This window comes from Mixophyes fleayi, chromosome 3, assembly GCF_038048845.1.
Source record: "Mixophyes fleayi isolate aMixFle1 chromosome 3, aMixFle1.hap1, whole genome shotgun sequence".
NCBI classification, from domain to species: Eukaryota; Metazoa; Chordata; class Amphibia; order Anura; family Limnodynastidae; genus Mixophyes; species Mixophyes fleayi.
The window spans coordinates 283976516-284004196 of NC_134404.1; the positions used below are offsets into that span (position 1 = coordinate 283976516).

Below are 27681 nucleotides of genomic sequence, written 5' to 3' on the forward strand. Positions count from 1 at the left end.
CCACAGTAATATTTTGGGTGAAATAGCATGGGGAAATGTACCAATATGTATCAATATAAAGGTTATTGTATGAAAAGGTATCACACATTCAGATGGCGTAACACTGTTGATACAATGTGTCAAAAGTATTATTGTTTTATGTAAGTGTGCAGTGTCATTCCCTGCTGTAATATTGTAGCCCCATGTTTAGTGTATCCAGTCAAAATAGCTAATTGAGTCAAGCCATTCCATTGTATAATCAAGGTAGCAGAGACTGTATGTCTAACAGCTAAAGTGTCCACTGAGAGACCCCTGCTGTAAGGGGGAGGATTGAGACATTTGACCCTACTTCCTGTGTATACAGCAAAGAATATAGGGATAGGAGAATGCCAGGGGAGCTATTGTAGCTTGGAGGATCCTGGTGTACAGGAGATCAGCGAAAAGGACTCTGGGCCAGGCATCGTGGTGTCACTGGAGGAAACCCTACCAGGACAGGGTCTGTGTGAGCCAGTATCCCAGGCTGGGCGACACCGTAACGGTTTGCTAATTGGCAGTGGTAATATTGCGGGAGGATAAGACTGAGATTATTACTTTGGAGTGCTGACTACAAGAGGCTGCTGGAGGATACATGCTACCATTTACCCTGTAACTTAACGTCTTGTGCTGTCATAATAAAGTCTTATTTTGGATATACTCTGGTCTACCCGAGTGCGTTGAATCCCACAGAGGGTAACTGTCATTCCAGCTAAGGGTGGTATCCTCACACCTACAAACCAGAAAATATAATAAACCAATAATAGCCTAGGTGACACTACAAAAATAAATGTTACCATGATTAATAAATATATTTATTAAAAATTGGGGTAATCTTCAACAAGGGGTAAAACATAAAAATTCTAAGAGCATTTACAGTTCATAAATGAGCAGACAGATCATATTTAAGGGGACCACTGATATGGTTTTTTCCCCAGTTTCTCATGTGAAGGGGAATCTTGAGAGTCGACAAATCACTCAAGATTATGTTTTCTACAATGAGTTTACAATGACGGACTATGAAAGTATGGGAATGTAAATGTATATTTCTTACATTAACGGCTTTAGTTGATGGTCAGATTTACTGTCTTCACAGGGGTCTCTCAACATCTATTGATAGGTTGGATCACATATGTGCTTTGGATCACCTACAGGAAGTTCCCTATGAGGGGCCAATGTGTGACCTTCTATGGTCTGATCCAGATGATCGTGGCAGTTGGTTTAATTTCCTACGAGGAGCTGGTTACACTTTTGGACAAGATCAGAAACTTTCAACCATGCCAATAGACTCACTTTGGTGTCATTTGCTCATCAGCACTTTAAGCTTTGCTTCAATGGGTGCTGCTAAGTTTTTTAAATCTCAACATTAAATATGTCTTTTTCTATATTGATATACCTGAAATGTACGAATACAATACTGAATGCAAACAAAAAACAGCTAGACTCAGGAGAAAAGCCTATGAATGGGTTTGTGTATGGAAAATAAATGCTTCCTCACTTTGATCCACACATTGCAGTAATACACAAACAATACACAAAAGAAATGCACAGATACATACAGAGAGTACAGTAATACACAAACACAGTGCTTTAAAACACAGATACACCCACTGTAATGAACAGATAGATACATACACACAGAATGCAGTAATACACAAACAGATACACCCACTGTAATGAACAGATACAGACGGAGTACAGTAATACACACAGAGAAGGTGGCTAATGGCACTCAAAATAAAAATGTTAAAATAAAATATAAACTCTTCCATACCCGACACAGTAGATCCCCGAAGTCCTGTTGTATCAGTCTATGGAAATCCATCTCATGTGGGGGTTGTTAATGCCCATCTACTCACATTCACATATATATGATTGTCATGGCTTTGTCAACACCACTGTGACTCCTCAATGTTTTAGTGTAAATGTTTAATCTACTAATGGACCATGTTTTTAATGCCTTTGTTACGAAACTAGAAAGTAATTTGTATGCCCAAATACAGTAATCCTCATGAAGCAACATTAGAGTTTTGAAAACTAAAATACTTTAATTGAGATAACCTTGACCAAAATATATGCATGCTGGTGTAATTAGATCACACACAGAATTTTATATATTTGACAGTGCTAACAAATTGTGAATATAATGTTCACATTACCATAAACTCTGAACACAAACCAATAAACATATGATCTTATAATTATGAGAGTGCCAGGAATATTCTATAGAGTTGTACAGATAGCACACATGGTAGATGTAACCCTGTATATATAAAATACTGACCATCCTATAGTTTTACAGAAATGGAATTGGCAAATCCAATTCATGCCATTTAAATGATAGCACATACACATTACTCTACTGTTCCTTAATGGCAGTTATCACAGATAATTTCACAGAGATTGCTGTGGCACCACAAATTGCTGCAAAGCCTGGAATCTTATGGTCACTATTGGCAATATGTGCTATCCATTAAAGTACTATAATACCCAGGGTGCAAACAAGATGTGATAGCACATATGCTTCGGTTGACTCCTGGTGAAAACACATTTTTATAGCAAGCAACCAGCCCTGTATGACTCACAATCATTTTACAAGCACACACATGTACCTATTACATTCCTCACTACTGTATACTGCTAAATTGTATTTCTCTGTTGCTTGGAATCTTTCATTCCCTCTGGATTGTAATTCTTGCATAAGCGTGCAATTTCACACTGTGCTTCCTCGGGGCATAACAAAGCGTTACTTCATTATAAAAAAAAAAAAAAAAAGAAAACCTGGACTGCAATCATAAGACAATTTTATCCAAGTCAACCATTGCAACATCTTAGTGTGAAATATTTTGCCAGATAAGTGACTGACGTATAGTGATTTATTCAAACGTTTGTGAAATAATATTACTATGATACTAACTATTTATATAACCCCCTACCCCTTTAAAGTGGTAACTTCTCCAAACAAATGTTTATTGAAAGATATCAGTTCTATCTCACCCAGTATCACATCTGTCTGGGTATGTTCCGAGCTAATGAAATGAAAAAAAATTACTTTAAATGCTTTATTCCTTTTAAAAGCATAACAGTCTATGAAAGCAAAGAGAAGATTCAGTTGTCTTCAGGACAAGCAAAGACAGGTACGGTTTGCTCCTCATATATATGCATTCCCCTCTGAAGATCTATTTCCTCATATCAATAAGCTCTGCTAATAACCTACTCTGTGTGTGAGAAGACAAAGGATGCTTTCTGCTTATAAGAAGCGGTATAGAAACCAACGGCATATGAACAAGTATGTACAGCCAGAATATACACTGTAGTTCTGGCTCCAAAATGAGTAAGTCATCTAATTAGAGAGAACACTCATATTTCTGCTGAGCTGTGCTGGCTTAAGTGGAAAGCTAATGATACAAGTCACCTGTTGCCACAAGACCTTGACAATGTGCTGCAGCAAAACAACTGCACCATCAGGATCAGAAAATAACAATGTGTTTAAAAAAATGAGACATGATCTCCTTCTCTCTAAACAAGTAGCCAAACGCTTCAAAAGGCTCCAGCAAACAGTCTACAAGAAGGGGAACAAGGAGGACAAAAGCCTTGCGTTGCGCCTCCGATCGGCTAGGACCCACGGGATTATTATCTCAATTCTTGATAACCAGTTGATCCACGACCTTACTACTGCCATCAAAGACTACTACACCACTCTTTCCAACCTACCAACCACCTCTATCTCCCCAACGCATCAGAGCAAACCCACATTGATCTGATTTTTTGGCTAAAGCCAGACTCCCTAACTTTTCCCATCACGCTCTCACACGTCTCAGTGAAGATATTTTGATTTAAGAAATACAGCAAACCATTAAAGAACAAAAAATGGCAAATTTCCTCGCTGTGACGGGTTTACAGCCACATATTATAAGAAATTTACAGGTTTGCTTGCTCCCCCATCTGCACTCTCTCTTCAATAATATCCTACAAGGAGACCCCTTCCCACCTGAAATGCTAGAAACTAGGATTGTAGACATCCCTAAGAAGGTAAAGTCCCGCACTACTGTGCAAGCTACAGGCCCATCTCCTTCCTTAATCTCTACCTGTAAATATATGCCAAAATCCTGGCAAATCATCTGAATACATTTCTCTCCTCACTGATTCATTATGATCAGATGGGCTTTACTCCGGAATGTCAGGCAGGGAATAACACCAGAAGGGCCATCGATATTATCCACATTGCGAACTCCAGTAGATCACCAATTATTATGCTCTCTTTAGGTGCTGAAAAGGTGTTTCATGAATGCCACCCTTGAGGCCACTGGCTTCTCTGGAAATTGTCTCAATGACCTCCGGACACTATACACTACCCCTTCTGCCAAAGTTCTGGCTGGTGGTACCCTTTTAATCCAGTCACCATAAGCAATGGTACAAGGCAGGGCTGTCCTCTATCCCCCCCTAATATTAGCCCTTGTGATTGAGCCCCTTGCATCTCAGATTAGATCCAACCCCAAAATGTAGGGCATGCGGGTGGGTAACACTAACTCTAAGATTTCACTCTTTGTAGATGACATTCTGCTCTCACTGACTCAGCCAGCGATCTCCTGCCCCAACCTCCATGACATTCTCTAGGCCTACAGCGTTACCTCTGGGTACAAGATTAATTATTCAAAATCGGAGACCATGCTGCTCCATGTCTCCCCCAGGAATCCGAGCTTCTCCAGACCAATTTTAGCTTCAAGAGGCAGTCCAGAGAGATTAGATATTTAGGAGGCTACGACCTTCTCTTCCATGAGAACTTCCCACCCCTCCTCTCTAGGATGCAGGATGACCTATCCTCCTGGAATCACCTTATCTCCTGGCTGGGCACGGCCATAGTTGTCAAAATGAATATTACCCAAATAGCTCTATCTTTTCATGACACTGCCAGGAGCCGTCCCAGTCTCCCTCCTTGCCAATGTCCAAAAAGCCCTTGTCTAGTTAATCTGGAATCATAGAACCCCAAGGATATTTTGGCCAATGTCCTGAAAAGACCAACACCCAGAGGTGGCAGAGGTCTTCCCATCATCAAATCTGACTCCAAGTTCTGGGACGCCTACCACTTAAAACTGAAACTCACCACAGCAATATCTCCCTTGACCCCCCCATAATGCACAACCCTGTGTTCCCCCATGAGACTTCCACTGCAAGACATCGTAGCTGGATCCCTCATTTCCCCAGGCTACCTATACACTGTCCACCAAGTAACCATACTACCCTACTCTGTGGTCCCCCCCCACCCTCCCTGCTCTTGACCCTACCTCCCCCCTCCCTCACACTTGCTCTTACCTCTGTAGTCAACCCTACCAATAATGCTTGTAAATTCCGAAAAATTGGTCATTTGTTACTGTTTCCCATGTCGCACCATCCATCCTCCAAGCATCCTGTCTATATGTTTGACTTACTATGATCATTTCTTTGTACCATTTGCATTCCTCCCTGTTTTTCAACAGTTTTACTGTTATGTTTCTTGTATATTTCTGACTGACCATTCAAAATAAAGAATTATAAAAAAATGAAAAACAATGAGATGTGAACATTAGCTGAATAGTTGTACCTGTAAATGTGTCTTTCTATCTCGGTAATTAAAGTAAAGCACAGTATCTCAGAAACAGTCTTTATATGCAAAAGGTACTGATGAAAGGAAAACATCACATGGTCAAATGTGATATTTTCATGGGCACCATTCAACCCTTAGTTTTTGTTAAATACCACATGGCATTTCTATATATACACTGAATTTGACGACAAATGGATTTTAAATGTTATGCCTCTTAGTTCCCTTCCTCTGTAAATGTACCAGTTTAGTCACAGGTAGAATGGCATATCTTAACAATGAGATAGGGCTACACTAATTGATTCTATCGGTTCCAATTAGTGCAGTCATCAACCACGGCATGCACTGTTAACATGTGATCATTGGCCAACTGCATCTTAAGCCAGTACTCCTCAGATGTTGATCATTTGAGACCCAACAAGCAGTAATGAATAAACGTGGCCTAACAGAACCTAATTGGCCACCTGAAGTGCTGCATGTGCAACTTAAGTCTCCTCCTGCATGGCTTATAGATAAGTCTAGGCAGCTGTGAAGTAAGCAAGCCTTTGTGGCAAGAAAACAACTAATGACCAGACAAACTGGAATATGTAGAGAACAGATCCCCATTCCAACATTGTAGGCATACATCATTCTATAGGAACGAAAAAAAAATAAAATAAAAGACAGGTGAATCTTTTATATACTATCTACGTTTCTGTGGTTCATCAAAAATCACACAATAATTCAGGCTTAGGAAATCTTGCTTTCCAGCACTGATGAAACACGTTCAAGCTGGTAGAACATTCTAGAACTTTTAGTGCCACAAAAGATGGCGAACAACAGGTCGCTTACCTCTGCCATAGTTAATGCAGAGAAAGTCAAAACTCAGAAAGGTATAGTTGTATTATTTTAATACAATTTCATTTAATAAATAATTTATAGATTACATTGGTTGTTAAATACTCATACCATATTATAACACAGACTATACCTATAACATTTCACATAGCAAATAGACACTTTTTAAAACCAAATGGTATATTTACTGATTCTTGGCGCTTCAAAGTCATTTTCTTCAAACAGCAATTTTTTTAAATGCAAAAACCTGATGGGCTCATTCGTTCACTGGGTTACCCAAAGTATAAAATCAGGTATACATTTTTAATTTTTTTTATTCCAAGAGTACATTGTTTTTAAAAAAAAATATATGGTGTGCTCAACTAGAATCCTTTATTACTCTTGTTATAGTTGCCAGTCTAACATACACTTAGATGTGTATTTGAAATCATGGTACAAATAGCAGACTTTTTAGATTTCATTAGTCTAATGAAAGGTAGATTTATTAACGAATGCCTATTTGCTATGGATTACAAATTTACCTGTGTGCTTCAGATCATATATTTTATTTATACTTGAAATAACTACAGAGGTCTATATCTAACTACAGAATGAAACGTCAGTATAAAAAAAACACATTCAGTATGGAGCGTGCCATTCATCAATTTTATTTAAACAATAAAAAAAATGAAAATATATAACTGCAAGCTTAAATGTTCAGAATATGAACGAATATCTATTATTTCTTTTGTATCGAGATACAATTAGATTTTTATGAGCAAGGATAAGCTGTAGGCAACACGGTGACAGAGTGGTTAGCATTGCTGTTTCACAGCACTGGATTCATGAGTTCAATGCTTGACCAGGGCCGTACCTGTGTGGAATTTCTATGTTCTATACATGCTTTCGTGTGTTTTCTCTGGGAGCTCCGGTTACGTCCAAAGACATACATGGTAGGTTAAGTGGCTCCTAAATAAAGTAGACCCTAGTGTGTGTAGGGAATTTAGCCTGTAATCTCCAATGGGGCAGGCCCTGATTTGGACGACTACACATCTTCTATACAGCACTGCGTAATATGGTGGTGCTACATAAAAAAACAATAATAATAATTGGCCACTATTCTATTTGTATTCATATATATTGCCATGCAGCTGAACAGGACAGATGAGGGAGAGTGCAGACATATTTATTTTCAATATTTAGAGGAATAGACTATACTGGAGTTTTCCCCTTAACCAATCCCCCTTGTTCTGGTAACATCGTGGCAGTTTCCTTAGATATAAAGATACATCTGTTTATCAAACATCAGAGACAGAGTCAACTATTGTCTCAAAACATTAAAAGTAATAAAATGACAGAATCAAGTGGGACACAATAAATCTGTTAATTAAATGAAAATGACATGAACTCAAGCAAGATGATAATTTTTTATGGGAATGGACAAAATAAATGATATACTGTACAGTAAAGGCAGCTAAGTCTAATTGTGATGTGTGTTTTTTTCTAGGAAAGTTAAAAAAAAAAAAGATAAGATTTAGAATGAGATAAAATTGTTAGTATTTTTCCACAATTTATACTAAGAGCAGGAAGGTCATCTACAGACCTTGATGGAATTAGCAATGAATGCATATGTTGCCTTCATGTTGAAGCTGCAAGCTTGGTAATAGCAATGTTATACTGCCTCAGCTACTGCAGGTTTAGAAAGCTGGTATAATGTACGATAGTTAGGTGATACACTCAGCTTGCTGGGACAAGCAATTGTACCTTGGGGCGGGCTGCAAAACGAGGGGCCCGACGCACAGGAGGAGATGCAGGAGAAAAGATCCCCCAAAACTTAAACTATTCGGAAAACAAAAGGGACCAACGCACACACAAACATACACAAAAAAAAAAGGGAAGAAAATAATGAGAAACAAGACTTTTAATACCTTATCTGGTAAGGCAGTACATTTACAAATATTTGTATTCAGATATTATGTCACTTACTGAAACTACATGTACTGCGTGATCAAACAGAAAGTGTTAAATGCACAATTAAAATGACTTGATGTACAATAAGTATGCAGAGTACCCTGGGAAATAGCTAAGAAATGCATAGATGAAAATCTGTCAAAAGACAGTGGAAGTCGTTAATAAAGCGCAAAATAATGACTCCGCAGCGCCAATACAGCGTTAAACCTCGATTTGCACAAGTGCATCTAGATTTCCACAGGATGCATAGGTCTGAAGAAAAAGATGGCTGCATTTGGGGAAGAATAGTAGTCTGCACAGTTATGGTGAGAGGAGGAGCTGGGGGGAGTGTAGGTGCCACCAGTCCTACACGAACCAGCTACAGCAAGGAGGATACACGCTTTTGACCTTCGTGTTATAGTGGCTTTCAAGCGCTGGGGCTGGTTGACAAACTAGGATAGCGGTTTTCATTGATGTGAATTTTAAGTAGCACTGTTCATTGTGACTGTTTTATTATGTGTGTCAGTTTTGTGTGTGAAATGCATCATATTACTTGGAGAACACCTACAGATGCGCTTCTCCATAGGAAGGGTCCCATTAAAAGTATAGAAGGAGACCCCATATTTGCCAGCATTCGGTGGAGAAGTTCCTTTTTTTGTCTCACTTCAAGCAATGTAAAAAAAAAAAAAAAAAAAAAAAAGATTCAAACTCACAAATGTGAAACATGATAAAAGTAGAACTAAGGTCACCTCACTCTCATGATTTAATTAAGCCACAAAAAAAGTTTAAACCGAGCGACGTACTTGGAGAAAGTATGAAGCTTACTAAAGGTGCAGGAGGTTGGACTTTGAAGTGATGTTTAACCAGTACACCTTAAACCAAATCATTTTGCAATGCGCTTCAATAATGACCACCACTGTCTTTTAACGCTTTGTTAATGACCTCTAATGTTTACCAAATCAGGCTCATTTGTTTCTGAGGGGCACAAAAATGTAATGTCTGGGATAATAATACAGATTGCAGCAGATGTCACCATCACCAACAAATACAAGGAATGTAAAAATACTGTTCACAATGCATCTTTGTGCCAAGAGTGCAAGCTTCAAGCGGTCTTAGTACTGTAATGATAACCACAAACTGCCCTACACCAGTCCTCTCAATAGCCCTGACAGGGGTGAGGCAGCAGGCATGGCTTTGTATGCATGTGAGAGTAGTTAGGTAGATTAAGGTCAGGACTTATTTTGACTCAATTTTGCTTCTTAGAAACGTGATTTTGTGTTTATAAATGTCACCTTTTTCTAATGAACAATAAAGATGTAGAAGAAGAGGTCAGACTGTTGGATGGAATATTCTGTTCATAGTACGGTCAATGTATTTTGGGACATACTAAAAAAGCCGGGCCACTTAAATATGAGGTGTTCTGTCTTTCTACTTCACCCATTAATACTAGAAAACTCCAGCCATTTCTTTCATTCACATCCTCCCACTGCTGTCAAGAAGTTTGCAAATCATTGCTTTTTCTGCTGTGTAGTGCTGAAAATATAACACATGCAGTTTTAAGGGGTTTCTTTGCACAAATGAATAATGCTTCCCTCCACATCTGGTAACTCATTGCTGGCTGAGTGGTCTACAGATGCCCCCACTCTGCCCATTATGCATGGAAATGATTTGACGAGTCTGACAACCTGTATTTCCATGCGGTCATGATATCTACTTGATGTACTGTCATTATATGAAAGTATATACAGTGCAGCATCCACAGTACATTACAATGTATCAAGGTGGCAGAAGGCCAGCAGGAAAACATGGAACACTATTTGGTCTGGGGATTTAATACTCAGTGACATGGGTTACACGATGGGGAATGGGACAGATATGCACTGAATACAAGGTAGAATTTCAGCTTGAAAACAATGTGAAAGCTACAGATGAAAGCTGTTAGATATATTCTTCTAGAAAATAAATCAAGGAACAGCATAAAGGTTTTATTTATGCAAAATGATTATTATGATCTACCAAAATCTTTTAACATATATATTTGTCTTTTTACACGGTTCCAGCGAGTGCATTTATTCCTGGCTTTCACAGTCCCATCCCTTCTGCTAGCCTGTCACCATATTCTTTAGAACAGAAGTCTGTGCTTGTACAGACTACTCTTATTTGCAAACTCAATGGTCAGAAAGTTCCAAAACCATTTAAAGAAAAAAAATAATCTGCTTTTTGAGAACAATGTCATGACCACTGACAGTTCTCTTCTAGTCACTGAGAAGCACTGCTAAACATGTAATAAGAGGGGGGGAGGGGGGGCAGGAGAGTGCCATGGGCAATGTGGGAAAACACAGGGATACATGTGAAATGTAATTTAGTATTATTCTATGCATGGTGCACCAAATTTTGGAAAAACTGCTCTTCTAGAAAGTCCGTAACACAGTTAACCCTTACTGCGGCATAGATGCTGTATTTTTTTTTTAAGTCCGTAAAGTGACCGAACAACTTATAACAATGATTTGCAAACTAGGGGCCTGATTCATTAAGGATCTTAAATGAAGAGGATCCTTATTTCAGTCTCCTGAACAAAACCATGTTACATTGCAAGGGGTGCAAATGAGTGTTCTGTTTTGCACATAAGTTAAATACTGACTGTTTTTTCATGTAGCCCACAAATATCAACTTTAAATTTCAGTGTACAAATAAGCTATCAAGTATTTGTGTGCTACATGAAAAACAGTCAGTATTTAACTTATGTGCAAAACAGAACACTTTTTTGCACCCCTTGTATTGTAACATGGTTTTGTCCAGGAGACTGAAATAAGGATCCTCTGCATTTGAGATCCTTAATGAATCAGGCCCTAGATTATTAATGTTAATAGGGGGACAAGAATAACAAAAAAATGGATGGAGTAAAAGTATATAATTATAAAGTATAAAATATTATTGTACCTCACTGCATCACATCATACATAATATACTGCCAGTCTGGCAGTATGAATAAGGAGCAGGGTATATTAACTAATACAGAATGAAGATTCTAGATTCTGTGTTTCTTATTCTACTGTAATGCACTGCAAAATCTGCAAGCTCCACATATTACACAGCTACATAGGAAACATATTTTGGGGCTTGATTCATCAAGGAATGCAAAATGAACGTATTGTGCATTTAAAAAACAAAAGACGCATATAAATCAGGGACACGCACGTCTCTATTAAACTACAATCGGAACGGAAGAAAAGTCTTTTGTTGAATATACTGGTCCAGAGACTCTCTGCCTATACACACTTTCCGTATTGAGACAGATGCAACACATTCCTGGATACATACAATACATATGTGGAATATAAAGTCCCATCAGAACACAGAGAATAAAAAGTATTCAATATATTTCAGTCGTATCACTTGCACCAGCATTAATGAAAAAATCATAAAAAAAAAAAAGACAACGCCCTTCCCCCATAAAATATATTTATCAGGATGTTCTTAATGTCTACTGTACATAAAATACATTTTTACAGTTGCTCCTGATTGCAAACACACGTTCTAGCGTGCATACGTGACGGTTATCACTATCACTCAGCTGGTGCAAGTGATACGACTGGAAAACACGTAGCTCAAAGATGCCCAAAGCTTGAATCGGATGTTGCAGCGTGCACCCGAGGTTGGCATGCCCTCCTTGTACACTGACTACGGGCATACAGCCCTTCCCCTCCCTGTTCCACCCACGAACTTGTAGGCTCTCGGAGGTGTCATTTATTGTGAACATGAATTGCGGTCTTTGGCGTCAGTTTTTCGACTGCAGTGTGCAAAATACGGCACGTATCGGCATTTACATTCCTTAATGAATCAGGTCCTTAGTGCGCAAGTCACAATAATGTGTTTGTCCAAAGTTAAAACTCACACAGGTTAAAATGACTGTAAGTATTCATCTATCAAGATCCATTTTACATATAGTCCAAGAGCAACTTTCTACTGCACTATGTGCAATGGCAAACAACTGATATGTGTGGATTTGGTGCATGAACGTTTATACCACATTTCTTCAATCTCTTACTAGATACATGTGATGTAAATAAAACAAGATAGCCTTTCTGGTACTTTAATACTCAACACATCGCACTGTACACTGTGGTGATGAAATACTCTTACCTCCGGGTCATCGTCATCAAAGTCATGGTAACTAGAGTGGTCAGGATTATTCACCTTATCCAGCAATTCAATAGCAAGTGTGCGATTTAATGGCTGTGAAACAAAAGGATGCTACAAAAAGCAAGAGAATGATGTTATATGAATACAGAACAGTGCACACACTGACAAAAATCACTATATAATCTGACAGACTTAATTACTTGTCATATTTTATCTTCCTTACAGTACAATTGCACTTTGCTTCTCAAAATGTAATAAAAATGTAATATATACATCAGTGCAGCAAAACAGATTTCATGATATATACACACAGTACATTAAAAATGATATACTAAAGTTTGATTATCTCTAGCCTGTGGCCATTCAGGCGTCTGACAGTAAGTAGGTAGTAATGACTGCTTGTTTAAGAACAAAGAAGAAGTACATTAGTGGCCTATTACAGTTATCACAATACATGCTGTGGAAAGCTCATTATGTTGTCTATGACATCACATTCTTCAAAGGCTTCAGAAAAGATGACTACAATACAATAATGTCAGGAGAAGACAGACAACAGCTACTATTTATATTACATCCATCTATAAAATAGAAGGGTTTCTAGAGAGACAAGGATTCAGGGTGTATGATAAAGATGTTTGAAGGACAAGCTCTACAACACTGATGGGACTATTACAGCTTGAAGGAATCCTTGATCTTAGTCAAAAAGATTTTTGTGTTTGTGGTTTCATATCAGAGAAAGTGTTCACAAGCAGATGATAGATCGGGACACTCCAGCTCGCTAGCTCTATTATATCCAAGTAAGCTGTATTAGACACAGCCATTTAGTGCTGGCAAAAGGGGAGATTTTACAGCCCTTCAAATTTAAACTAATCACACATATTTGGTATTATTATTAGTTTCAGGAGAGCTAGTGCATTGAATTTTAGGTAAAACAATGGGCCTGCGCGCACGCACGCACACACACACACACAGTCCACCTGTGAAAAGCCAACTTTCGTTCTAGAATAGTAACACTAACTGTACACTCACGTTCCTCCACCCTTTCAAAACTCCTTTTTTGAACTTCCACTTTTCTGCCATTCCCAGTTGACTATTTACCCCACACATGAAGCTATATTTTGACCCACCTCTGATTTTCTTCCAACCTTCATAACACTTCTACTAACCATACTAACTTCCATATCATATTTATTTAACATGCAACATCTGTTTCCCCTCCTCCGGGCCCATGCACATTAACCTAAAACCCATTAGGAAGTAGGAACACTCCCCCACAATCAAAAATCCTTTGTCTTCTACTTTTTATGGCTTTACTTTGACAAAGCATTCAATAACTAAACACATACATCTGCCTTAGACCAAGTAGCCATTGACACACTCTATTGCAGTAGCGGGCAGTAGTGAGTGACCTGTGGGGGCGATGAGAGTGGCATGAAAGGGAGAACTGGGTGACAAGTGAGGAGCATTATGGGGCATATGAGGAGGTCAGGTTGGCATATGGAGAGGACTGAATGGCAAGTGGGGAAACTGAGTGGATACAAGTTCAATAAAAACACAGGGTATTTATGACAAATGATACACAGGAGAAATGTGCTGTAAAACATAGTAACCACACAGATTGTATCATCTTTCTAATACAGTTTAGAAAGTAAAAGCAAATGTTGGAATGGTCACTATGGGTTACAAAACTTTTACCTGTGCACCAGTTTTCACCCAGTCCCTAAGACTCAAAGGGCTAGATTTACTAAGCTGCGGATTTGAAAAAGTGGGGATGTTGCCTATAGCAACCAATCAGATTCTAGCCTTCATTTATTTAGTACCTTCTACAAAATGACAGCTAGAATCCGATTGGTCGCTATAGGCAACATCCCCACTTTTTCAAACCAGCAGCTTAGTAAATGTAGCCCAAAGTTTCATTAACACTCAAAGTAAAAAAATAAAACCAGAACAGAGTTCCTCCCATAAATTAGCATCCCTCCACCACCACACAAAACTGACAGTGGGAGTCCTAACACCTTGTATCCATTGTCTTAAATTGCAGTAAGATAAGCAGGAGCTGCCATCTTCCTACTTCCACAGAGGTTGGAGCTACTGGGTTAAAGTGAAACAGCTGTAGACAGAGAATGATTCTCCTCACACAGTCAGGGGCCGTGTTTAGTGTACACTCCTCATACAGAAACATAGGATCTGATCAGAGAACTCCACCTCTCCAAAGCATGTTAGGCTTAGAAGATGTCAGCTCCTTTTTATGTCTAGGGTAGAAGAACCCCTTCATGGTCTTGTACCTGGAGAAAAGCTAGCTTTAAAATGTTCCTCACTGTTAATACTTACAGGAGGGAATCACACTCTACTGCTGACTTCATACACTACAAATTCATTCATCATTCCAAAAGCTGTGGCAGTAAAACTGCGTGTAGTTGAGAACAATATAAGAGCAAAAACTGTATGTTAGTAATAATCTTACTTTCACTGTCCCAATATATGATTATTAACACTGTGTCTGAAAACCAAGTGTAAGGAGTATGAAATCAGCAGTAAAGAATACTCAAACATAGACATAAATACAGTCACATACACACAGTATTATATTACCTGTAATAATTTCTCGGCTGTTGGTCTTTTCTTAGGATTTTTTGTAAGTGCCATTTTGACAAAATGATGGAAACTATTTGACCTTCAATGTAAAAATGAAGAAAAAAAAAAAATATGAATAGTTGCACCAATGAAAAATAAATGTGTGAGAAAAGCGAATCATCATGAATTACACGGCTTACCATTTCATCTTATCTTTTAACTTCGGAGGCTGAAAGTTGCTCTTAGTCATTAGAAATAAGGCCCTGGAAGCACATAACAAACCAATATTATTGAGAAATAATGAGATAAAGTCTGGTGGGCAGCAAAACTCTGGTTGGAAATTACATAATTACTGCACATTATTACCTCTAAAGGATTCACGTTAAAGTGATAATGACTAAACATTTTTGGAATGTTTTCAATCAATTTTAGTTTTAAACATACATCACCTGAAATAGTTTTTCATCAGAAAAAGATTTGATTATTTAAAACACAAAAAACTAGTCAATTGTCACCACTGGAAGCAGCAGGCAGCAGTATTGAGTAATAATAAAAAATAAATAATGTACAAACAGATGAAGGATGGAGGAAAAACACAATTTCATAAGCAATATAGAATTTACAAATGTTTACTTACATAGAGGAACAGGGATATAACACAGAGTCTTTTACAACCCAAACAATGCCCTTGTAAGTAACAGTGATCTCCTGCTCAGAACAATAGGGGGACCTGCTGAAGCGCAGGTAAATAACATTTGTTTTTTGTTTGATCATACTTAATTCCAATCACATTTTCTAAACACATTTTTAGCTTTGGGTGGAATTAGCCTTTAAACCAAAACAACAATACTGGATAAATGTTTAAGTGATTTGTATATGTGAAACCAACTGACCTCATTGGATGTAAGTCAAACATAGGAGGCTGAAGCTCTGCAAGCTCTATGGAGGTTATACCGACTGCCCAGATATCACATAACTGGTTATATCCACCTTTCCTCTCCACCGCTGCCACTTCAGGAGCCATCCTGAAAACAAAATGTATTGTCAGGGACTATGTTGCATATTCTTCAAAATGTCACAATAAAACATGCAATTAATTATATTGGGGAAAATGATTTGACACATTTGTTTTGATCATTTTTGATTATCTTCTTGTATACCGATCACATATATAAAACACACAGGAGATAAGTCTATATCACCTCCAGAATGTGGTGCATATGTGGGGTGGTTTGACAGTGCAAACTGCATGCATTCCTGATTTAGCGTAAACACAAGCTGATCCCTACATGGCCCCACCTTCTGTCCAAATGATCACACTGCTCCCAGCCACCAATGTAATGCTGCCAACACAATAATGAATTGCACTAGACAGCCTTTTAACTTTATTCAAATTAGATGCTGATGTGGGATGAAGACCCCGTGACACTAATAAAATGATCATTCAGAATTAATGTGCAGCAAGCCGGCAGACTTCCTGCAGTTTGACACTGCCCCATAGAGCATCTTAGGAGCACAGTGAGCGTGAAGAATGATCACACTTTTGCATTTCTGTGTAGAAGTTAGCTAACTTCATGTAAAAAGGTACATGTTTACGCTGTAACGGAAAAAGATAAAATTGTACAAGAAATGTTTATTCATATGTGGTCTGTTTGGATATCTGTTTAATGTGTAAGTCTGCTGATACACACACTGTAATGTGTATTTTTCTATATTATGGATGTTAAAAAACTTAAGTGCAGTACACAACCTGTTATACTACAACATTCAATAACAATCATGTGCAATTATGTTTTTAAAGAAGACAAAGAATAGATTTCAGGCACAATGCTTACATCATGATATATGTGCTAGCTATTCAGTACAAACATTTAGGCAAAAACATTTACATTTAGGTAAAAACATTTACACAATGCCTTTAATTAAATGGACTCTGGTTATTTGAAAAGCATATTTACTGTAACTGATTCCCTTTTAACGACCAATAAAAAAGGAAATAACATTTTACCAGTATGGGGTTCCAATGAAAGATTTCCGTTTTGCTATGGTGGCAGTAATCTGTGCTGACACTCCAAAATCCGCTGTAAACAAAACAAATTCAGTCCTTTAGTAACACTAGAAGCACATATTCAAATAGCATTCTACATAATGTCATATAGATTGACCTGTAAAATTCACCTGCATAACATATATATGCAAACTGCACTATAAGAAAAGGCTATATGTAAAATCCACAACTTTAAACACTCCAAGATGTTTTCAGAACTAAATATACTGTATTTGCGATAAGACAGAGATTAATTAAATGTGTTTTTCAATGGTCAGCAATTGTACCTTTATCCAGAATCTGAAACACCCATAGTGTAAGTCTATTGGCACTTAGTGCAACATAAGCAAAATGATGTCCTAAGAAAGTTGTCCTACATGCCACATTCCCACAGTACAAATGGTTACATTGGAAACCAGTTATAAACCGAGAACTCTAATAGATTGTATGTAACCCATAAGAAATTCCAGATAGGTTCATCATCATGATTACCATTTATTTATATAGCACCACTAATTCCGCAGAGCTGTACAGAGAACTCGCTCACATGCCCCATTGGGGCTTACAGTCTAAATTCCCTAACACATACACACACACACACACAGACACACAGACACAGACTAGGGTCAATTTGTTAGCAGCCAATTAACCTACCAGTATGGTTTTTGGAGTGTGGGAGGAAACCGGAGCACCCGGAGGAAATCCACACAAACACGGGGAGAACATACAAACTCGTCACAGATAAGGCCATGGTCTGGAATTGAACTCATGACCCCAGTGCTGTAAGGCAGAAGTGCTAACCACTACGCCACCATGCTGCCAAGTTATTATTTTATATAAATGACCATCAGGGTCTAAGTCTTATGTACAAACTGATATGGGATCTTTTACCCACAAAACTGGAATAAGCCTTTAAATCATCTTAAGTTCATTAAATGTATGGACATTTTTACATATTTTTTATGAATACTATCTTTTCAGAGTCACATTGCTCGGTTTCGGATAATGGCTCAGTATTTAGTAACTAATTGTGAAAGAGATGCAAAGTCTTATTGGGCACTGCAGACCTGATGAAAGGGTCAAATTGTACAAATCAAGATCACTGAAGTATAAATTATTGTCAAATCAATCAACCACTAAGTAGTAACTGAATCAGGAAGCAATAGTTGCTGTTTTACCAATAATAAAAGCTGTGAAGTCCGCTTTGAACAAGTAAAAAATGTTACAAACCAATAAAATGACAGCGCTTCTAACGCATTCTGGGAAATCGTGGTGCTGCTTTGAAAGGGTGACATGATCAATTGTAAGCCATATAATAATCTATTGTAACATGCAGCAGTATCAATTCACAGATGGGTTACAACTACTCAAAGCTTTAATGTAAGTGTAATGTAAACCTTTTAAGTAATAATCAAAGGAAAAAACATAAAGTGGTGGAACATAAGCATCAGCCTCCAGTTCACTTCCAAATTTGCTCAGTCCCTAAAAAAAATCATCTAGGCAACACTGAGATACACAATGCTTTTATTGTGTACAATTTTGAACACAAATGCAACAAATGTAATTCAATACAGTGACAGTATAGCGACGTCTGACATTAAGACGCTTGTCACAGTACAATGCAAAAACAGACATCATTTTTCCCCCCATCAATAAATAGATAAACAGATTATTAAATTTGATTTAGAATTTAGGAGTGCAATCAGTAATTTATGGTTAGATATAAAGCTTGACAAGGGATTATGGTTTAGACCTTAGGTACACTGAGATGCTTGGATTAATGTGAGGTCTACGGTTCGAGCTTAGAATAGGTTTCTATATGGAATCGTGCATTCCCTCCTCTAAATTATATGAATATTAGACAACATAGTGGAGTTCTTTGATCATAGAAAAGCCCAGGTCAAAAGATTTGATATACCTTCTAATAATAATTTACAGTACGGGTACATTATTTGTTTCTACACACGTTTTGCTAATGTATACTGAAGTGATGGCATCAGAACTCAGAGTTTATACATACATTAACATCGCCTGTGTATTAGATTTGATTTAGAGCTTGGTGTAATGTTAGAACTGAAGTTGAACAAGGAGCTCGAATTTGTATTGAAAAAAATAAGTGGGCTAAGGCTGTGGATATAATTTTTACTTCATCATGGACTAAGCAATTAATTTGGTCATCATTTAGACACTTCTCTTTTCTGTGAGGAATGTTGTCTTCTTAGAATCCTGAGCAAGTGTAATAGTGAAAAAGATAGATCTGCACATCAATGTCATAGTTATGCGGTTTGTTACAGTAGAGAAAACTGCATGTGGAGGCCAAAGACTAGTAAGGGGACATAGGCACACAAAGTGTCAAAGTGTGATTATCCACCTTTGAATTGGAAGTGTAGTGTTGAGCTACCTGGCATGATGAAAGCTGAGCAAACACCCCCTTTTGATGCTTTCTTAGAACGGCCCTTACAGGACCCACATTATGAGATCAAATATGAGTTACTTCATAGATGGACTAACCCACCAGCGTTATATGGAAAACAGAATGAGCATCTTGCAGTATAATACCAGAGTGCTACCTGAAACCTCAAGGGATGGGGTGGTGAGGGGAAATCAACCTTAAGTACTGGAAAATCACAAATACACACATATAACTCAAATAACCTTCTATATTGTCAAATCAAGCAGCAGGTATGTAAACATTTCCCGCATTTCCTGTTTCTGTGGGGATAATTTGTTAACCAGATTCTTTTTTTTTTTCTTTTTTACAAACGTTTCTTCATACATAAGTGACATGTCTCAATGAATATCATGGGCAGTGCGGTAAACCAAAGCCTTATTTTCTCAGCACATCTGCCCTGGAATCCTTGGATAATAATCAGCTAGAAACATCCGTGCTCTCAGGAACGTGATCATTAAAAATTCAAGATGCAGTACACTTTGCAAGCTAGCAACCAACAATTCAAGAATGAATATAAATAACCTTAATATTGCCCAGAATGCTATCTGTGTGACTCATTTCTAAATAGAGGCTATAAAAAGCGGTGGAATTTGTTTTACATTTTATCGTGGATTGAAAAATCGATCTATCTGGGAATTCACTACTTGATAACTGTATGGGCAGCGCAGCACTTGAAACAGGGGAGTCGCTCTGACATGAACTGCTTCTACCTGTCATTCCCGGGATTTGACTATGCGCTATTGTGAGTGAGTGGGGAGTTTTCCCATATGGTGTATATACACACACACACACAATTGTTTTGATTTAGATTGTAAACTCCTAGGGACAAATCTATCTTTCATCATATATCTTTTATACAAAAACCTTTCTTTTTAACATTTTATACATACTTTGCATATTAGTTTTATTTTGCCGTGTCCTTTATTTTCTCTTTAAAAGATTGATTCTCAGCACAGCATAAAAGTATATGTCAGGCAGACTTTGTGCAAAATCCAATCAGTCTACTGTAAATAGGCAAAAAGGACACTACATAATATCACTTACCTAGCTTTACATGACCATTATCTGTTAGAAGAATATTTGCTCCCTAAAATTAATAAAAAAAAAACATGCATGTAAATAAGACATCACTAAGATTCAAAAAAGTTTTTGAAACACACAGAATAGCACAGATCCATCTTATTTCGAGAAATAGTAGCTTGAATACACGGACATTATTATCGTGTCCGTTCACACCTATTAATCAAATAGCTACATACAAAGGCTTACACGATTCTTGCCCTTATTCTTTCACTTCTAATCCCATCCAAAAACCAATATCCTTCATTCTGCTTCGTTGCACTGTCATCATGCCCTGTACAAGTAAAATTGTGGTGTGGAAAACAATGCGTATGAAAATGTCAGAGTGGCTCTCAGCACTGGTCCACATGCATCTGCAGTAATTAAACTTTGTCCAAGAACACAATATTCACTCTGCCTCATGAAAAGGCAATAATAATTTAGTCTTGTGACAAAGATTAAAAACCTGTCAAATGAAAAAGGGATAAAAAAAATATATATGCCGCAGTGGGCAAAGCCACCCCTGTGCTGTTTATTAAACACGTTACTACTTGACATGGCTTAATTGAAAATATTGAGTTTTCATGTACTCATTAACTGGTGCCTTGTAATACTTATATATAAATATTTTTAGCAAAAGTGTGATATACAGCATAAAGCTGGAGATGAGAAAGAGCTTATTCCATAACTATAGGACATTCCTGCCCCAAATAAAATTAAATTGGATTCTATAAAAAAATCAATACTCATTTGTCTAGTTGACCAAGGGGTAAATTTAGCAAACATTCTAAAGAGGAAGAGTGGAGATGTTGTTCATAGCAACCAATCAGATTAATGCTAGAATCTGATTGGCTGATATGGACAACACAACCACTTTTTCTTTTTAGAATGTTTGATAAATCTACCGCTGTATGTTAAAGACCTTTTAAATAATTTCATTTACTGAAGCTACATGGGCTTTTTTTTTAACTACTATGATGATTTCTGAAACTGCCACCTTCCATACACTATCTACAAAACAGAGGAAAAGTCCATAACAAAAGTACAGAATCTGAAAATGTTGAACCAGGCCTCTTTAATGGTCATTGTGCATTATGCTCCAGAGGCATGGGGGTATATTTACTAAAGTGTGGGTTTGAAAAACTGGAGATGTTGCCTATAACAACCAATCACATTCTAGCTGTCATTTTAAAGGATGCACTTATTAAATGACAGCTAAAATCTGATTGGTTGCTGTAGGCAACATCTCCACTTTTTTAAAGTTTAGCAAAGATACCCCATGAAGTGAACTGTTGAAACACAATCAATCTTCTTGCTGTGTGCATACTATACATACAACACTTCTTTCTCCTGGAAAATCATTTGTTAAATGGTTTTCCAATTAAAATATATGTCATTTTTAAAGAGGGCATCAAAGGAGCAACTTTTCACTTTGTTTTTCCCGCAGGAAGAAGCAGCTTTGGTGGCGCATGCCCATTCAAATTAATGTTTGTTTGTTATTATGGTGCCTTGCTTGTATATCTTGTAAATACTGCTTTCAGCGTTTAGTCCCATCAAAACACGTGCTGAGACAAACAGGTTCTTCAAAGAATTCTACAGACTCTCTCCAGCCCCTGTCGCACTAACAATTAAGCTGCTGTCGCATTATAATTTCTTCTAGTGAAAGACTAAAAAGGAGCACTATATACGAAACAACTTTTTAATTAATTAAAGCCCTATATGGAGGATATTTTTATACATTTAACCATGAATACTTACATTACACAAATAGAAAGGGAATATACAAATATATGGGTTAGAGTCCTTTTTAATAAAGAGTTGTTTTAGAAGACTTAAAAAGACACAACGAAAACCACTCCAAGCTGTTAGTACAGTGCTGGCATTTAACTTGCAAAAAGGATTAGCAATAAGTTAAAATATCAGAAACATCATGGTACAAGACATTTGACATACATATTTCTTAAGGCTGAATACTGTTAAACAACTCCTAGAATTTCTTATGGTGGCCACAAACACAACAATATCACAGCAGATATTGGTCCACCAGCCTAATATCAAAGCGTGTGTGACCCAACTGCAATGATAATGATGTTACCATTATTGGGCACGTTAGTAAATACAGCTGGAAGATAACTGCTTTCAAGTTGTCTCTATGGTCATCTTCCGACTGCGCTAATAAGCCCCAATAATGCCGTAAATAAACTCACCCAATTCAGATCTCATCCAATTTATGGGTATAAATTGGATGATATAACATATCGAATAGTGCCAAAACAATGAAACAGTGAGAGCCTAAAGAGTTTCTTACCTTTATATCCCTGTGCATTTTCCCTTTAACATGCAGATAATATAAGCCCTAGAAGAACAATAGTAGTTTAAAAAACAATGTAGAACATTATGAAATCATAAAACAAATAAAACTAAATATAAAATCTAAACAGTAGATTAATTTACATAAAAATGATCCGACTTGTAATACTTAAAGAACATTTTAATTCATTACTGTAAAAAATCCTTATATCTATAGCCTAGAAGCAGGATAATGCAACTATGGATGAAAATGTTACTGCCTAGAACAAGGCATAAATGTAATTAGCCACACTCAGCTGCTTCTACAGCAATAAGAATCCTATTGGGTCTAAAGTTGACACTTTCATTGTACTGATTAGCCAAACCCGCAACACCACCAAATGAGGAAATAAAGCAGGCACGTGTATACTAACTAAACTGCAATGCTTTGCAAGCACAGGTATTCCAAATACAAAAGACATAGTAAGAATGCAATGATCAGTGAGGAAAATAGAAGATTTTATAATCACTATTCCACCGTCACTTTACGTGAAATGTTAGACACCCATATGGTACTGCACAGGGGTAGGCAACCTGCGGCTCTCCAGGTGTTGTGAAACTACAAATCCCAGCATGCCTTGCCACCTATCTGCTGGTTATCTACTAGCAAAGCATGCTGGGACTTGTAGTTTCACAACACCTGGAGAGCCGCAGGTTGCCTACCCCTGGTATAGCACATATGAATCCTATCCTGGTTTAGTCTACAATCTATATTGTATAAAAAATATACTGTCTGAATGTAAGAGCTTCACATCACCACCCAGTGGTCATAAGTAGTAGTACAGTTTTATTCACTTTACCTTTAATGTTTGGAAATATTATTTGACTTGTGAAAATTTCAGTTATATATATCCCCCCCCCCCCCCCCCACCTGTAAACATGGAAGTGGCCTGCGATGAGAAATCCCCCAAACTCTTAATAAATCCAATGGGAGTACTGGTTATCACACTTATGTGGAAGTACCCAGTATTGTTTTATCAATGTTTGTTCCCAATTGTAAAGCGCTACGGAATTTGCTGGCGCTATATAAATAAATGTTGATGATGATGATGAAGTACTCCTAAATGTTAAATACGTGAAATACACTGGAACTGGTGCTAAGTGCTACGTTTATTTCGTTGCACACAACTGGATAAAAACAGCATTTGCTCTGCTGTATTCTCAAAATATTGAACAGTCTATCTTAATTATACACTTTTTTCTTTTTTAAAGAAAGAACAACTTGCATATTAGCTTCCCAACTCTCACAAGACTGTGCGACAGACTGAACGAGTCGGGGAAGTATTCACCAGTTCAGGAAAATATCCTGGACGTAGCTGACATAACACAGACGTTTGGGCACGTGAGGCTTTCCAGGAGCTCTACCAGAATCTGCTTCTCTTCTATTAGCACAGAAGAATGGGGAAGTAGAAAATGGAAAAAGAACTCTAGAATTACAATGATGGCTTTGCTTCTCAGTCCACACAAGTGGAAAACACAACAATTACCATGGGAGTGCCAAGGAATCTGCTGACACGTATTGATTAAGTCATATGGTGCATGCCAAACATAAATGCTAGACTCAGGGAGAAAGAAGAACATATGCTTATTTAGCACTGAGTGGTTTTACTGCCTGGTATCCCAATCACATTACACATGGATTGTGAAGCAGTGAAAACTGAGAGTAGAGGAGAGATATCAATGATACATAGTAAGAAGCTTAAAAGTGGGTAAGAAACACTGCAAGTATTACAAGTCTCTAACACGCATGTGATCTCTAACACGTTCCCTCAATATCACGTTACAGTGCCTGGCATCTATGCTAGTGTTTGTACAAGATGCACTGGTAGCACAATACTTTATGCAAACATTTCTGAAACCTGAAAGTGCTTATGACTTGGCTACAATCTGACTAGTGTTAATCCTGTCATTGAAGGGCTGTTATGAAGGACTGTGGGTGTGGTGCAGGCTGTAGCACCTAGGCTTTCAGGATGCTGTATTGTCATGCTTGTGAATGCTATGACAGCTCGCCAGTGTGTGCGCACCCAGACACGGATATGAATTGCAGGATGCAGCTGCATGAACACAGCACGTGAATAGCAAATTTGTAGCATTAGCTGGAACCCTTTATTTTGGGGAATGATAATTCTGAACGTTTATTTTCACAGGCAAAGTTTATGTTGGGACGTTATTTGTCACTTTTTTTTTTTTTTTAACTTTAAGCATTAACTAGTGTTCTATCACGTGACTACAAGCGCTGAAGGATTGTGTAAAAATGCAGTATCTAGTGTGACTTAGCTGTAAGATTTCATTACGTTTTACCAGATTATGTGATAACTTTCAAATGCTGCCGAGAGCAGAACTACATCATCAGTGAATCATTAAGAAAAATAAAATGTAATCTGAGATGACAATTTAATAATTATATGCTATAAAATCGCCAAGTGCATTGAAATAAAGGTAAATGAAACACATTTATTTCAACAAATACATGTACAAAACATTCCGGAAAATGCAAAATCTGATGATACAGGAGTGTGTAATCTGTGGGACAAGCAGTTTCCGTACAAACACCAGTGCACATCACTATCATATTTGGAAAATTTTCCTATGTGTATCAAACTACCTGTTCTACAGAAGAGGAAGTCATATTTTAAAGCTGCAATATCACATACACTTCTATAACTCAGTCTTGCATTTCAGCATCATTCATGAGGAGAAAATTACTTGATCTCTGAGTCATAGCCCTTCCTACATGTACATGCAGGTGGAAAAGAAGGGTTGGGGGATTGTGCTGTAAATGAGCATGTTGATAAGGGCATTGCAAAGCTTCCCTGCTAACAACATTGCATTTCATGTGACTATGGTTGCCTTGGATGTCGCATGAAACTTAACAAAAATCACCACCGTGTAATTTCTTACCGGAAACCACAGTGATGTTTAGAAAAAAAACAAACAAAAAAATAAATACCCACAATTTTTTTCATGACATTGCAGCTTTAAGACTATTGAAAAAAAACCATGGAGGATTACATAAAACATTTGATTATACTCATATACATTTCAAATCAAATGTCATAGCATGGCATCTTTTAACTATAGCTTAGAGAAAAGTATGTCTTTTTGTTTTGAAAACAGTTATATTTTAGTATCAGTGTAAACAAAATATGTACAAGCAGATGATTGGGAATGGGCCAATGTAAAGTAAGGAAGTCTAAAGCAAATATTTTCAAGGTTATTGAAGAATATATGAAGTGATTCAAACTGCATGGGTTAGGGCTAAAAAAGAATTAAAAATACGTTTTCATACATTGTAACTTTGAAATGTTTACATACACATTTATTTATATACATAATTATATATGCCCAGATGCAAAAATAATTTTACTTATATATTTCGAAATAAAAATATTAAACATTAATAATAGGGCCACAATCAGCTGAGCATGTCTTATATTTATGTCAGTCAAAACTGTGGTACTGTATTGCCAGCTCCTGTCAATCATTTCAAACCTATCAATGTAGAATTAGTGAAACTGGAAATTAACATTGTTATAAGAGTACAGATAAACAGGTGACATAGAGAAGAGGAGCACAGTTAGTGGCTGAGCAGGCCAACCACTAAATGTTAAGCACAGATTTGATTGATAGGACTCATGAAATAACTTGTGGCTTCCTATTGGCTGAGATGTGACACCCACAGGCCCGGCGCTCCCATTAGGCAAGGTTAGGCACTTGCCTAGGGCACCGGGCTCTGGAGGGCGCCACAGAATGGTAAATTACTTTAAAACTGTGCGGCGACCGCTGACCATACCTGTCACGGCCGCCGCACAGCATTCAGATGCACGGGGAGGGGGGAAGAGGCTATTGCTCACCACCGTCGCCTCTCTGCTCCGTCTCCTCCCCTCCACTCACTAGTGTCAGTGAGTTGAGGGGAGGAGATGGAGCAAAGAGGCGGAGGCGGTGGGACAAGGTAAGGAAAGACGGGGTGAGACGATTTTTTTTGGGGGGGGGGGGGGGGGGGGTGAGCGCCGATTTTGTAAAAATGCCTAGGGCACCATGGACCCTAGCACCGGCCCTGGACACCCATCCTATCATGTGACATTAACTAGAGAGCATCCAAATGCCTCATTCCCCATTAGCTGTTAAATTTTGCACATTTCGCTAATGGAATTTGGCCTTCAGTGTTCCCAGTCCTACCCAAATCACACGACAATGAATTGACCATCATTATCAACATCATCATCAACATCATCATCATCATCATCATCATCATCCCAGCTCTATTCATAGGCTAAAAATTCTACAAAACGTGGATGTACAAATGTGAAATAACCATGGTGTCAAAATGGTAAAGCAAAAGTGTAATTTAAAAACCAATATCATTGGAGCTTCTTGCATCTGGTAAATGGACTCTTTCAACACGAGAATCGGTTTGCGCTAAACTTCACCACAACTTTGCTCTCTAGATAAAGGCATGCACATTCACCTTTTGGGTCTCATGCCTTTCATAGCTCACTTGTTAGATTTTAAACATGCTGCTGGTTGTTATCAAAGGTTATAGTTTATATATACACACAGTAACTGTACTGCACTTTTTCTATACTTAAGACAGAAAGAAAAAATAAAAAGTATTGCAACTTTCAATGCGTATCGCTGGTAACTATTATAAAACTAAATAAAGAGAGTGCACAGTACAAGAGGTTAGCAGTGGGATGT

The 27681-nt window shown here is 37.7% G+C and overlaps 1 protein-coding gene and 1 long non-coding RNA gene across 6 annotated transcripts in view; one reads left to right on the top strand and one right to left on the bottom strand.

The window, feature by feature from the left end:
• LOC142144626 (uncharacterized) overlaps positions 1-5499 on the top strand; it is a 20986-nt gene extending 15487 nt beyond the window's left edge. The window contains exon 3 of the long non-coding RNA XR_012689753.1: positions 1109-5499. This is a non-coding gene — a long non-coding RNA (uncharacterized LOC142144626). The remainder of the gene's footprint in view (positions 1-1108) is intronic.
• Positions 1-27681, bottom strand: part of MAP4K3 (mitogen-activated protein kinase kinase kinase kinase 3) — a 207305-nt gene that overhangs the window by 75350 nt on the left and 104274 nt on the right. For 3 of the 5 annotated variants that reach the window (XM_075203719.1, XM_075203718.1, XM_075203717.1), the window contains exons 6-13: positions 22943-22990; positions 20620-20662; positions 17085-17157; positions 15970-16101; positions 15277-15339; positions 15095-15176; positions 12503-12613; positions 8174-8248 (exon numbers count right to left, since the gene is read on the bottom strand). In XM_075203719.1, coding sequence (XP_075059820.1) covers positions 8174-8248; positions 12503-12613; positions 15095-15176; positions 15277-15339; positions 15970-16101; positions 17085-17157; positions 20620-20662; positions 22943-22990 — 627 coding nt within the window. The remainder of the gene's footprint in view (positions 1-8173; positions 8249-12502; positions 12614-15094; positions 15177-15276; positions 15340-15969; positions 16102-17084; positions 17158-20619; positions 20663-22942; positions 22991-27681) is intronic. The other 2 variants (XM_075203721.1, XM_075203720.1) reach the window with 1 other exon arrangement.